At 41.9% G+C, this 13929-nt stretch overlaps 1 protein-coding gene across 3 annotated transcripts in view; it reads right to left on the bottom strand.

Moving 5' to 3' along the window:
• Positions 1-13929, bottom strand: part of GAD2 (glutamate decarboxylase 2) — a 41371-nt gene that overhangs the window by 20571 nt on the left and 6871 nt on the right. For all 3 annotated transcript variants that reach the window (XM_086861424.1, XM_023920145.2, XM_086861437.1), the window contains 3 exons: positions 13757-13847; positions 12824-12936; positions 8972-9087 (listed from right to left, as the gene is read on the bottom strand). In XM_086861424.1, the coding sequence (XP_086717550.1) occupies positions 8972-9087; positions 12824-12936; positions 13757-13847 (320 nt within the window). The remainder of the gene's footprint in view (positions 1-8971; positions 9088-12823; positions 12937-13756; positions 13848-13929) is intronic.

Raw genomic sequence — 13929 nt, 5'->3', positions numbered from 1 at the left:
TTTCTATAAGTTTCACTAAATTCAGCGGACTTTTCCCCAGCACAAATGCACTTTACATGAGGGCTTGGATTGTGACCAATCCACAAACCTCCAAACATCAAAGATACAAAAGTCTGTTCCCAACCCTGTGGGCCTCCCTGAGCCCCATGGGGCAGCAGTGCAGCTTTGTGAGAGCAGAGAGGAGAAGAGGCTGTGAAATGGCTATTGGCAGGAGGAGGCTTATAAAAAATTCCCAAGTTTAGGAAAGTATCTTGGAGCTTTGCAAAAATTGAAAACAGAGAAAAAATACTGCCAGTATAATGACAGTTCACTGATATGCTATATGAAAACAGAATTGAATTTATATACTTTAGAAAATTCAATGGTTTTTACTCATGTATTACACAAACTGATGTGCAAATACTAGGTGGTGTAAATATATAAATTCAGGTAGAGATTTAGGAGTGAAGAGTCACAGATACATTTCACCGGGGTTTGAGTCCATGACATTACATTCATTAATTTTGCTCCTTACTCCATACTAGTTAAAAAAGATTTACTGTTGCAATTTGGTTTTCTACTAGGAAACAGCACCTTAAAAAAAGAAAAGACAGATTTAAATGGTCTACTATGAGGAAGGAAATTCAGCCCATGTGCTCAAAGGCATCTACTGGAATATGGCCAAGCTCAGCTGCCTTGCTAAGAAGTCTCATGGCACTGCTAAAAGAGCACTGGGGGGAAAAAATGAATGTAGTGCTGATAGCTCAGTTGCCTGAAGGCTTTTTAAAGACTGAAGGGAATTCAGTGGTCAGGAACCAAAACTAGTTTACAGATAAATTGAGAAGAAATACAGAAGTCTGTGCACAGAAGGCCAAATGCAATTACAATTTCTAAACAAACTCTGAATATGAAATGGCTCAATCTGTGTATACAGTCACAGATATATGACTGCTGTCATGTTGTAGGGCAACACCACTGGAATTACTCCAAGCGCTTGAGAGGCTCTGAAAGACCAAGGATGAAAGAAATATAGAAAAAATATAGTTGTAGGACCAAAGAAAACTTTCACAATGATATGTATTAAACTTTGGTTTAATATTCCTAAAATGGTGCCAAAAGTTTGGTTGCTTGTGTAATATCATGGTCAACACAGAGAGCTATAAAAGTCAAAGAGATGAAACGGTTTGCAGAAATAAACCTGATCAGACAGAACTATTCACAGATGATTTAACTGGGCTAACAAGAAAGGACATTAAATGTGACCCCTTTGTAAATACCAGGGCTACAGATGCTTCAGACACACCAAAAGGGGAGCTTGAACACCATCTTTCACAAGTTACACAGATCTGAAGCCTTATGGTGGGAGAACCAGGGAACAAAGGGAGGACAGGCGCAGGCTGCCTGATGCCAATCCTGAAGGAAAAGCCAGGCTTGGAGACACTGGAAGGTTCAGAGTTTCATCACTGTCCTGGGCTTGCAGACAGAGGAGGACACACAGGTGGGAATGGGCTGTCACTTTGGCTTCCTGGCTTCGTCCTTCCTTCCCTTCATGCACTGCAAAGGGTGCATGTAAGACGGCAAATACATACCCAAAAGAGAAGAACCTAATTTCTGTATGGAAAGAAATGTAATAAAATTCAGTGGTGAAGGAGAAGGTATGGATATTAGTGACTAGGAGTGTATAGATGGTCAGAAAAAAAGCCTGGTGATTCTGAGTCAGGGGAATTTTCCCTTTATCTAAAATTTCAAATGCTGTTAGGTATAGGATTGTTCCCCAGGTAGCCATTTTTACATGGTTAGCTTTGTAAGGTAGAGACAGTGTAAATGTACTACATATGCAATAATGAATAGGCCCTCTGAAAAATGGAAGAATTAGAATAATTAAAAATGCTATGATGCTGAAAAGTACAGCATTGTTATGCAAAGTGCTTCAATATACAGATGCTTCTATTTTGCTAAATTACTTGCTCATCATCTGGCATGGTTGAAGCTGTCACGAAGAACCATCCTAATGCCATGAGCCCCATAGGGCATGACTGTTTTTTCAGATTGCTGTTTCTCCTTGCTTACATAAATCCAGAATGGCATGAGCTTTTTGTGGAAGTGGCTTATCAGTAACCAGTTCCCAAATGCTGAGCAAGCTAAGACATCCTGCAGCTGAAACTCCCCTGAGGTCAGTCACTGGCAGCCTGGTGCCCAGGAGATCCAGACCCCTAGCCTCACCCCATCATCTATTCACCAGTAAAGAAGGTGAACACACTTTCTTCTTCACCTCTCCTGGGCTTTAAGCACTGTGCAATTCCTGGATGTGTAGGCTGGGCTGTTTCTCTCTTAATAATCTAAAATTGTGTGGCTAGTCCAGGCTTCTTGTTTGGGCTCCCACAAAAGTGGTACCTTTTAGGTACCTCCAAAAGGCATTGATCTTTAAGGCTTTAGCATCTGCTTTAGACTTGAGTTGCCTTCTGCAGATCTTGATCTTTTTTATTAGCCATAAAAAGTGTATAGACTAACTCAGATTAAATGTTTACACTTTAGGTGATTAACGTTAAGCAACATGAATCCTATCTTTATCATCTAATTTCAAGCTAAAGCTTCTCCTTCAATTACCTACAAAAAGAGCATACTGTGTCCTATCCAAATTTTAAATGCACTGTAATGAGAGATATATTTGCTATGGTTTCATGTACCTATTGCTGTTCAGTTTTTAAAGTTAATTGTTAGCATCAGGAGAAAAATGAGGATATTAATGTTTCTGAACATTCTAGTATGTATGTCTTTGGCATTTTTGAAACACACAACTTCATGCTGCTTTTCTAATCAGAAAGCCTAATTTGGTTTTTTTTCTAGTGCAGATAGTTTTGCAGCATTGCATGTGATAGGAATGATGCACAAAGTTCAGGAGTATACTGTGGCAGTGTAAAAGCCACAAGGTATTGACCAGATGAAGGATTAGACCCAAATGAGGATTTTCTCCTTTAGGATACATTGCATTAGAACACTACTTTTCTAGAAAATGCTTTGAATACTGCTACCTGAATTAAGTTTTTCCTCAAATAAGACCAAATTTTCACTGTTTCCCCCTGGCTCCAAATACCATAAAATACAATTTTCTAGTTATTATGCAGAAAGTAATGCAAAGAAAAAATGTGATAACCTGTCAGTTTGATTTTGAGTTTCCTTAGGTGGAAACAAATCTAATTCCTACTTACTCTGTATGCCCAGAGTGTAATTTACAGCTTTGTAATCTATGCTACCAAATAGAGAATAGGACTTCCAGGCTCCTCAAATACTTCTCTGGAAGCAGCACCTCACACAACACCCTTTGGACTGCCTCTGGCAGGCAGCAGTTCTGCAAAGTATCTCCTAAATTGCAGGGACAGAGGGCAACACTATGTGTCATGGAAATGGTAGACTAGAGATCAGATTTTCATTCATTCTACACATAAACAGACCCAAAATTTTCCATAGCCTGTGTGAAATTGTCTATCAAGCTGCAGACAAGAAGTCACTTTTTAGTTTCCTTCTGCATCAGCACCAAGAAGCTTCATAGTAGGCTTCTGAAACTGTTCAGATAAAAACTTTCCAAAGCCACTCTACTCCCACAGATACTGGAATCATTTGATTCCTGCAACTAATGGGGCTTATCCACAAAGGGAAAGCAGCATGCACAAAGCTGAAGAGGTGATTTACTTCTAACTGCCTCCTCTGATCTAGCTGCTGTGTGGATGTTGGATGCACTATTGCTCCCCTACCAGCCCAGACAAGCCACCTCTCCCAGTGCTCACCCAGAGGATGAGGCTTCTCCAAGTGTGTCCAGCTCTCTACAATGCTGACACCTGAACAGACAAGAGACCTCCCCTTCAGGCAGTACATGCCAGAGCTGCACTGGTAGTGAAGTCTTCAGCAGCAGCTATTTCAACACAAGAACAGTGCAGATGGAGAGATGCCAGAGGCAAGGAGAGCCTCTTCTGTGTCCTCTGTGGTCTCTAACTTGGTGAAAAGGTCCCTTAGTGCCAGATCAGACTCAATCACCTGCCAGTTCTTAACTCTGCATTTTGTTTTCTAAACCTAAGACAAGGAATAGTGTTGATATTCCTTCACTGGGCACCTGACAAGCTATTCCTTCTTAGGGGGCTTCTAGATGAGTGGGAAAGTAAGAAAGCTGTTGTGAACTACATGAGAACAGTCTTGCTGGGTTGGAGAACAGAGTCTAAGATGAAAAAAAAAATAAATCTGTCTTTCCAATTATGACCAGCCTTTTTTTTCATTCTCTGAATTGTGGATTAAGCCCACACAGTCCCTAATTAATCAAATCCACAGAAATTCTGCAATTTTAGCTCTTTAAGGTATTTTCTACTATCAATGAAAAGGGACAAAGGGTGTTTTGTGACTTGAACCCACCTAGTTGTCTACAGCTAAACTTCCCATTTGCACACTTTTCTTCCTCAGGGCAGCATGACTGTCTTTTTGCCTGATAGGTGTAATCCCTGCTCCATACTATTTCCAGCTACTATTGGATACTCTTTAAGACAGTGGTGGTTGGGCAGGTCAAAATCCCAATAGGGAATGGGTTAAAATTTAACAGGTCTTTCCTCGTAGACAAATGGAACAAGTAAAGTATTCTGAGAAGGCAGAATATCCCTTTCAGCAGCTTTCTCCATGCTGAAAAAGGGTTGGACTCCTCTGAACAGTTACAGCAGCCTAAAGATGATATGCTGGAACACAGGAGGAGGCCTTCACTTTGTATTTTTCATTGTGTTTGAAGTGATAGACTGAAATAGGTTTTTACAACTGGCATCCATCACTTTTTCCCCTCTGAGTCAAGGTCTCTTGCATCATGCACAGTCCAGAACAACTGCCCTGAAGGACATCACTGCTCCTGCACCCGTACAAATGAAGGAAGACTGATGATGTCCTGATGAATAGAGGACCGAATTAAATCCTGAGTGCAAGTGCATCTCAGTGAAATTAAACCTGAGGAAAACCCACCCAAGTCGTTGCAGGGTATTTCACCACCACTGGTGAAACAGAAACAAACAGTAGCAGAGTGTGCCAAGTCGTGGCTTGGGAAAGATTTGCTGTCTGGGAACATGCACAGTTGGAATGATCACATAACCTATTTTAGGCACCAAATGTAGATTGCCTATATGAGGAAGCTCTTTATGGTCAGTGCACAGAAGTAGGTGAAACCCTCCCAAAGGTGATTCAGAACATTTAAATTAAGGAATATTTAGGTTCCTAATTTGGATGCTCTGAGTTTCTCTCCAGAGGTGCTTCTCTTCACTGGTTGTACAAAGTGAGGCTCCTAATTGTGGAACATGATGCACTCCTAAATTAGGGAGGTAATTACTTAAAAGCTGTGAATTACTCCTCCCTTCCCTTCTCCCCCACTGGCAGCTGAACCTATCATGGCATCAGACTGAGCCAGATTCTGATTACAGTAGTAGTGGTGGCAACTGTGACACAACTTCATTCATTTATAGTACAGGAAGCTGTAGACTGGTAGTAATGAAAACACAGTCTTATCTGGGAGGCTAAAATTCTTTACTGAGAATTGCTGATATTGAAATCTTTGCATCTGACCGAAAAATTCAAAACCAAAATCTAATCTCTGAGTTTCTAAACACATACAGTTACTTTAAACTTTGTTTACCCTCACACCATGCATGCAGATCATGGGGAAATGATACTATGCATCTGCTGCTCCAGCTAGATCCCTACAAATCTATCGGGCCTGAATTCTCAAAAAGCCAGCTGAAGTCATCACAAAGCCTCTATCACTGATTTTTGAGTGGTCTTGGGAATCTGGAGAGGGCCCAGCTGACTGGAAGCTGGGGAACGTCATCCCAATTTCCAAGGGCAAGAAGGAGGACCCCAGAAACTACAGGCCTGTTAGTTTCACTTCAGTATTCACAGAAAAGATTATTCTGGAAAGTACTGAAACACACGACTTGGACAACAATGCAGTTATTGATCAGAGCCAGCAGGGCTTCATGAGGCAAAGTCCTGCTTGTCAAACCTGATTTCCTTCTACCACAGGGTAACCCACTGAGCTGATCTAGGAAAGCCAGCAGATGTAACCATTTTGGACCTCAGCAAAGCTCTTGATACTGTCTCTCACAGCATCCTGGACAAAGCATCCAGCTCACAGCTGGATAACCCTGTTACACCATGGGTGAGCAATGGATACAGGTTGGGCACAAAGGGTTACAGTGAATGGGGGTGACATCTAGCTGGTGACCTGTCACAATCAGGGCTCCTACAGGACTCCATCCTCACCCCCATGCTCTTTAACACCTTCATTAATGACACAGACACAGGACTGGAAGGGGTACTAGGTAAGTTTGCTGATGACGCTAAACTGGGGAAAGCTATCAACTCCCTCAAGGACAGAGAGGACCTGCAGAGAGACCTTGAAAAATTAAGAGGACTGGGCAATCACCAACCACATGAAGTTCTACAAGGGCAAGAGCCAGATTCTGCACCTGGAGATGGAGCATGGTTGTATGTAGAGAATGGGAAATGAGAGGCTGGAGAGCAGTGCCATGTAAAGGGACCTGGGGGTCCTGGGGGTCCTGAGGCACAGCATGGCCAGCTGGGCAAAGGAGGGGATTGTCCCACTCTGATCTGGGACAGCCTCACCCTGAGGCCTGTGTGCAGTTTTGGGTGCCACAATATAAAAAGACATTGAGCTGTCAGAGGGTGTCCAAGGAAAGCCCCGAGGATGGTGAAGGGTCTGGAGGGTAAGCTGTATGAGGAGTCACTGAGTTCACTTGGTCTGTTCAGCCTGGACAAGACTGAGGGGAGACCTTGCTGTGGTCTTCAATAGCCTCATGAGGGCAGGCAGAGGGGCAGGTACTGATCTCTTCACTCTTGTGGTCAGTGACAGGCCACTAGAGAAGGCACAATGCTGAGTCAAGGGAGGCTCAAGTTTAATATCTGGAAAAGATCCTTCACCCAGAAAGTGGTTGAGCACTGTTACAGGCTTTCCAGTGAGGTGATCACCAGCAGCAAGCCCTGACAGTTCAAGAAGCTTTTGGACAATGCTCTCAGGCACATGGTGTGATTATTGATTGGGGTGTCCTGCACAGGGCCAGGAAATGGACTTGATCCTGATGGATCCCTACCAACTCAGGGTGTTCTATGATTCTACAGTCTGCTTGTTCCATGGCCATTGTCATTCAAGAGCATCCAACTTGACAGAGAGAAACCTCAGTCAGGGCAAGGACTCTAAAAGTAGGTAGATCATCAGAATGATGTGATAAATGAGACAAAAGGACATTTGCATATCTTGAGTCTGTTCAGGTCCTGCACGACACTTCATACCTTAAAAAGGATTGTATTTCTAGGCATCTGTAATTTCTGTAACACCTCCTACTATTTTGATGGTTAAACCATGATCCCATATCCCTTGGGCAATTAAGGGTTAAAGGGTCCTGTCTTTACATGGTGAAGTTTTTTAACTTCTCTAGAAGATGAGAATATACTTTTTATAAAGCTTGATTGAGGAAGGGACAAAACTGCAATTTCAAGAAACTTTTGAAATTTAATGGATTTCAGATGCTGTCCTATGAATTCTCTAGTATATTTGATTTTTGAATGTTTAATTTGCTAAGGGAACTGCTTCTTCCCTGGCATGAAAACACAATTATTAAAGCTCATTTCATTATTTTGAGACTGATAGCACAATTTGGGTCATTGTTTAACACTCCATCGCTATGAAAACAATGAAATTCTCTAATGATTAATAGGATTTGTTACTTTAAATAATCATGCTGAACCTTATTTGCACGACTTAGGCTTGTTACTTCCATATGAATAATGTATTTCTAGCTGTACATCTAGCTTTGAAAAGTTGTTACTCATCTGTAGACTGTCCTCTTTAACTGCTATGGGGACAATAATTCTGCAACGTGGAGCCCACAGCTGTGTATCACATCCCATCCCATCCTACTGCTATGAAAGGCATCCTCTGAGAGATTTCCTCCTGCACTTCTGTGATCAATTTTTAGGGTGTTTTGTTCTTCACACTTGCACAGAATGGACACAATTCTACGACAAGTCAAAATAGGCACCAGGAGGACATTGTTACCTAACACGGACAGTATCCTGCTAAGCCTCACCCACAAATGAGACCTTTCTGGCTGAGCCCACACAGCTGGAGAGAAATTTAGAAGTGGACAATGAAGCCTGAGAACAGCTCACAGCCCCTCCTGGGGATAACCATTCCTCTTTCCTTTCCTCCTGCACCCACATTCTCCACTCTAAGATGCAAAGAGTTTTAAATGGTAAAGCCAAAAACAACACCCCAACAGAGACTTCTGTATGGCTGTACAAAGAGCAAAGAACTCTCTCACGAGGACTACTCCTGTTTCTCTTGTGGCCACCTCCCCTCACCTCTGGCACTGCCAGGTCTCAGCAGTGCCTCTGATGAACCCCCTCTGTGCTGAAGCTTTTGCCCTCAGGCAGAAACTCACAGCGAAGCCCACTTGCCCATCAAATACTGCAGCTGCTCTGCTGTACACACACACAGAGCATTGCCATATGACTGTCTTCATGTATGTTATCACCTTCTCATTAAATATCAGTAGGAGTGGTTTCAGATGGAAAGATTTTGACTCAAAAGGATTTTCTGTTGCCCCAGAATGACCTGAACAGATGACATTCCTGGCAGAAAGTGCTGAAGCCAAATGACGAGCTCTCCTCCTTTGATGCGGTCCTTACCACTCACATCAACATTTATATAGACACAAGTAAGAGCAAATAAATGGCAGTGGTTTGTAGAGACTGCTCTGCCTGGATTTCAGCCACAGAGAAGTGCAGAGATCATCCCTCTACAGATCAAAAAATCAAGCCTCTTCCCACGTTCTTATTCCCAGTGAAGGAGTAACAGAAATGAAGACAGTTGTCAACAAATTCCTGTTCAGCTATTTTCTTCATCATAAATTCACACAAGCAGATGTAACAGATAGGAAAAAACAGAAACACATACATGTTCTGATGTGAAGGCAACCAGTCTGGGAATAGCTGCCATTCCTTTTTCTTTAACTTCTGGGAACATCTTGAAACGTGCAATCAACATAGCATACATGTTAGATATGGCACCACCTGGAGTCCACAGTAATATACTGTTACTTTTTCTATTCATTGTAGTATCATTTCAGAACAAACAAATCTTGCTATAGTTTTTCTAACTGTAATGCTAATGCCTCTGCTTCATGGCAGAAACACAGATTCTTCTTCCTGATGCTTCTCACAGCTGGTCTGTGTAATAACAAGATCTACTACACACAAATAACAGTTTATGCAAAAAGTACCCCTGCAAAAAATGACTGGTGCTTCCTTTCATCCTCATTCTCACTACCATATCTCCTTCAGTCCCCGGTCTTAGCTTTCCATGTGTCATCAACACATAATTCCCAAACTATTCCATCTCCTAAGCAGATGCCCCTACAAAGCAACTTCCCAAGGGATTTCCAAGTGCCACATAATTTGTGCTCTCCCTTCCTAAATCATGGTGGTGTTTCATGCCCCAGCTTTCAGCAAACCCACCCACTGAGACCCAAAAAGCCATTATCTTCTGCATAACTGGGGTGGAAGGAAGGAAGGAAGAGAAAGGAAAAAAGGGTCAATCTAACAAATATTTTTCATTTTAACCGTCCTCTGATGGGAACAAGGGGAGAAGGTTAAGTGTGCCTAACACTGGCAAACATTCACTTAAAATAGCCGTTTCAAGATGGGTATTTAACCCACTTCAAGACGGGTATCAGATCTACAGCTCTGCAGTGGTCTGTTTATCCTTTCTAAGATCTTTTACAAACTGAGTCTCTTTGTCTCAGTGGAGCAATGTTTGGCTTTATATTAATGTTGCATGAGCACTATGGGAATACAATGCAGTACCTGAGGTAGAAGCTGAGAACTTTTACATTTGTATGTACACAAACACACACAGACATGAAATCCATCAGGTTTATCCTGTATATATATATATATATATATATATAATATATGTATATATATATATCCACAGAGATTGATTATATATCCATATTTATGCACATATATTTATGTAAAGCAAAGGTTTCAGATGAACAGATTGAAATGCTGGTGAGGTAGAGTTCAACTACTACAACATTCATCCATCTGAAAATGGAGTGAAGAGCTCAAGATGCGCACAAGACGTGCACCTCCAGAGGATGGTTCAGCTCATCCTACGGCAGCTGTCTGTGGTAGGCGGAACTTGCCCTGCAGACGCATCCCCCACTCTCCCTCAAATACACAGGAGCTGCTGTAACTGGCCCAGGGTAGACACCCAGCCAAAGTGAGATAAGATAAAATCCCCCCTTTGAACAGATGAAGGAAGCACTGTTGGACATCTCTGCTGGAAAATTTAACACTGTTTTACCTTTTGTGAGATTTGTTTTAATCTCACTGGAGATGTATACTGTTCCACAGCCCACACAAGCTGTGCCCTTCATTTCTAATCAGTATCCTAGCTCTGTTCTTGCAGTGAGGCTGCCCTACTGTGGGCTTTCCCTGACCTCACTGGCCCTCCTGTGAATCCAAGGGAAAATGCCACAGGAAAACAGCATTGCTGGCACACAGGTCGTTACAGATTGGGGTTTTTCTTCCCCTTTCAACTATCTTGAGAGATATGAACATATTTCTACATCTCTCTTCAGAATGACAAAACAAGAAATGGAGAGATTAAGAGGAAATGCTCAGGTATCTGTCCCTAAAAAATGTAGATGCCATGCAAGAACTACTATTGATGATATAGGTGACTGATCTATGTTGAAGTAATTTGGCCTATCTTGTCCAAAGTAATTGGCTCAGTGTCAAAAGAATAGACTGAAATGTTAAGTTTCTTCAATACCAGGGTTTCCTATTAGTATTTACTACTCAGTCATTTAACCTTATTAATAAGCCTGCATTTTGCTTTTAATTTCGTAATTGCATTCACATCCACAGTTAATTTCAGCTAAAAAAACACACCTACAGAATTTGGAGAAAATAATCAGACTTTTATGTTTCACATGTATTGATATTTGTTGCATATTTAATTGCAGAGAATGCAGAGAGAAAGAACCTTTTCTTTGCAGCAGTAAGGTCTTCAGCTAAAGCCATGAAGTGAGAAGACAGCACAGAAATTATTTTGATTATCGCCTAAAAAGCAGAACCTGCTCACTGAATATTGCTGCCTTAAGAGAGAAAATTACAATGATTCACTTTGCACAGACCAGAAATTGCAGAGAAAGAAAGAATGAGAGGGGGCAGCCCTACAAATGCCAGCGCAGGTAGATGCCTGCCAGAGACCCTGTCCCCACACAGGTTTCAGCTCAATGAAGTGAGCTCTGACACACCAGCAACACCCTGGCCCCATGCCAAGCAGCACTTCTGCAGCCCCGGCAGGGCCAGCAGTTCCTCCTGAGGCACACACCTTTCCTGACTCACACTGTCTCTACCTAGGTTTGCCAGACTCGGGCAGACCTGGCACATGCACTTGAGCCTTTCACCCAGCCTGGTGCCACGCCCAGCCCTGCCCTCCGGAGCTGGCTGGACAGCCCTGCTATTGCTCTTCTCTCACCCTGCAGGTCCCTGACCAGCCCAGTGGGAAGGTGAGGAACTAAGAGCAGCTGTACACAGTCAGGTCAGGGTTGGTAACCAACCACTGGTCAGTTGGTCCTGGGCTCACAACACACACTTAGATGCCCAGTGTGATGGAGGCCAAGGCACTCAGGGGAATCTCTAAACACCACAATAAAAGCTGTCAGAGCTTTTGCTCTCAGTGCTTTTTGAGTAAGAACTCATGAAAAAGCAATTTCAATTCTTCTCATCTATTTTTTTAAATCTGTGGAAAGAGCCAGAAAAAAACTCCCACACCACTTCCACCGTGTACATTCAGATGTGAGAAGCTGAAGATGAGCCTTGCCTGACCTTCATGGGCTCAGAGAGCTGAATGTCCTAGGCTGTTATCAGTGAGGCCTTTCCTCTACTCAAGAGTGCACTCTTTCTCTCTCCATTAGGTCAACCAACGTCCCCTCCAGAAAGGCTCCTTCTGCAATAGCTAACAGTCTGTTCTCTTTTGACAAGCCAAGATATTATACCAAATTCTTTCAGTATTTCTCAATTTTGTAAGATAGGCCAAAATTTTTCAGCAATGAAATCAGAGAGTCAGAGAAGAGGTGACAAAGAGTATAAATCAAAAGACTAAGTGGAATGATTAAAAAAAAAAAAAAAAGTCTTAACAATGTTTGTCAATTATTTCCCTACACTAACTTTTTTGCCTTACTGACTTGCCCTGAAGGAACCAGGTTTCTAAGCCTTTAAGCACTCAGATTAACTAGCCCCCCAAGTACCCCACTGAGAAAAACAGGTCAGCTTCACATGGAAAGCTAACATCATACTCTAATGCTGGCAGGGTCTTACTGACTCTACTAAAATTGCTGGAAGGGATGCTACGTCTTTCCCTGTTTCCTCCTATTTCCCCTGCGGTGATGGAGAGCTTTGTTGTGTTTCTTCCCTCCGTTATTAACAGTCTTTCTATTTCATGGAATCCATAAGAAGTGGGGGCAAAGCAAAACTGCAAGGCAAATGTCTCTTCTCATTATGCTTCCATGTGCCATTACAGCTGCTAATCATGCAGTGCAATTTGCTCCAACAGACCCTCATAATCACATCCCTGAAATTCATAAACATGCAATACTTTATCTCAAAGAGGCCACTGGTGTTTACTAGCAAGTGTCCTCTCTAACATGCATATTTAATTATATTTACTCTTCAGCTACAGGGGATGTCATATACCACAGTCTGAAAAATAGAGAAAGCTTGAAATGTCATGTACCAGGTGAAAATATCCCATCGCCACAGCCCCCTGGCCAGCCAACCATCTCTCTCATTTTCCTTAGTGTGACATATTCCAAAAGTACAAACACTGGAGCAATTTCATAGGTGAACCTGAAATGTAGTAATGTCCATATTTAATGCTTTCATCTACAACACTAACACATCTTTTTCCAATATTACATTACATTATAGCCACAACATACTGTATGTTATACTAGGTAGAGTTCTGTTTCACAATACTTTTCACAATCTTCCTTCTGATTTGACATCAAATGTCTAGAAGGAGGAATGCAGGGAGTGCTTGAGAATCCATTTCCACCCACTTCAGTGAATATAATCTTGTCCACCTCTTCCAGGTTCAAGGCTTTGCCCTTTATCCAAGAGATGCTGGGCACAGCCCCTTTGCCTTGCACAAACCTGTGTACATGTCTAGAGGCACATGTCAGCAGTCCTATTCATAATGGCCAGACAGTGCGTGAAGCTAAGCAAGTACACAGAAATGCTTCCTGATCTCAAAGTGAAAAAACCCCATACTTTAAATTCTGCATTTCTTTCTTAAAGAAAGCAATAGCTTTGCCTACTCTGGGTATGGATTGCACATAACCCCTCTACATGAATGCAACTGCTCATTCAGCACCCCTTGCATTCTATGTATTTATGCAGGCAAAATGCTAATCTGTATATATTTTTTGTAGGCTTTTGGGAGGTAGCACAACCAACAGCATATCACAATGATGAAATTTTATAAATGACAGTCTACAAGATGACGTTTCTATAAATAACTGTTGTAACCATAAAAGCAGGTAATTTTTTGCCTAGCAATTTTAACATAAAATTATTCTTTCACTCAGATACAGCAACTAGTATTCTAGAGAATAACTGTGAAATTATATTAAATATCTCTATATTAAATAAAAAATCTTCTACTTACATATTAGTATTTGCTGCTGATGTTAGCCAGTCTGCCGCCAATCCAACCATGTCCAATCCAGTTGAAAGTTGATTAAAATATCTAGGGTGCCCTGCATAAGATGGAAAATGTTATCAAAAGGCTGATGACTCTGAATGAAACTATTCAGTGCTGAACAGTGTATTTACCTCCAT

The sequence above is a fragment of the Cyanistes caeruleus genome, chromosome 1 (genome assembly GCF_971803275.1).
Source record: "Cyanistes caeruleus chromosome 1, bCyaCae1.hap1.1, whole genome shotgun sequence".
Taxonomy (NCBI): domain Eukaryota; kingdom Metazoa; phylum Chordata; class Aves; order Passeriformes; family Paridae; genus Cyanistes; species Cyanistes caeruleus.
Note: the sequence above shows the minus strand (reverse complement) of the source record. Positions and strands in the feature narration are given on the sequence as shown.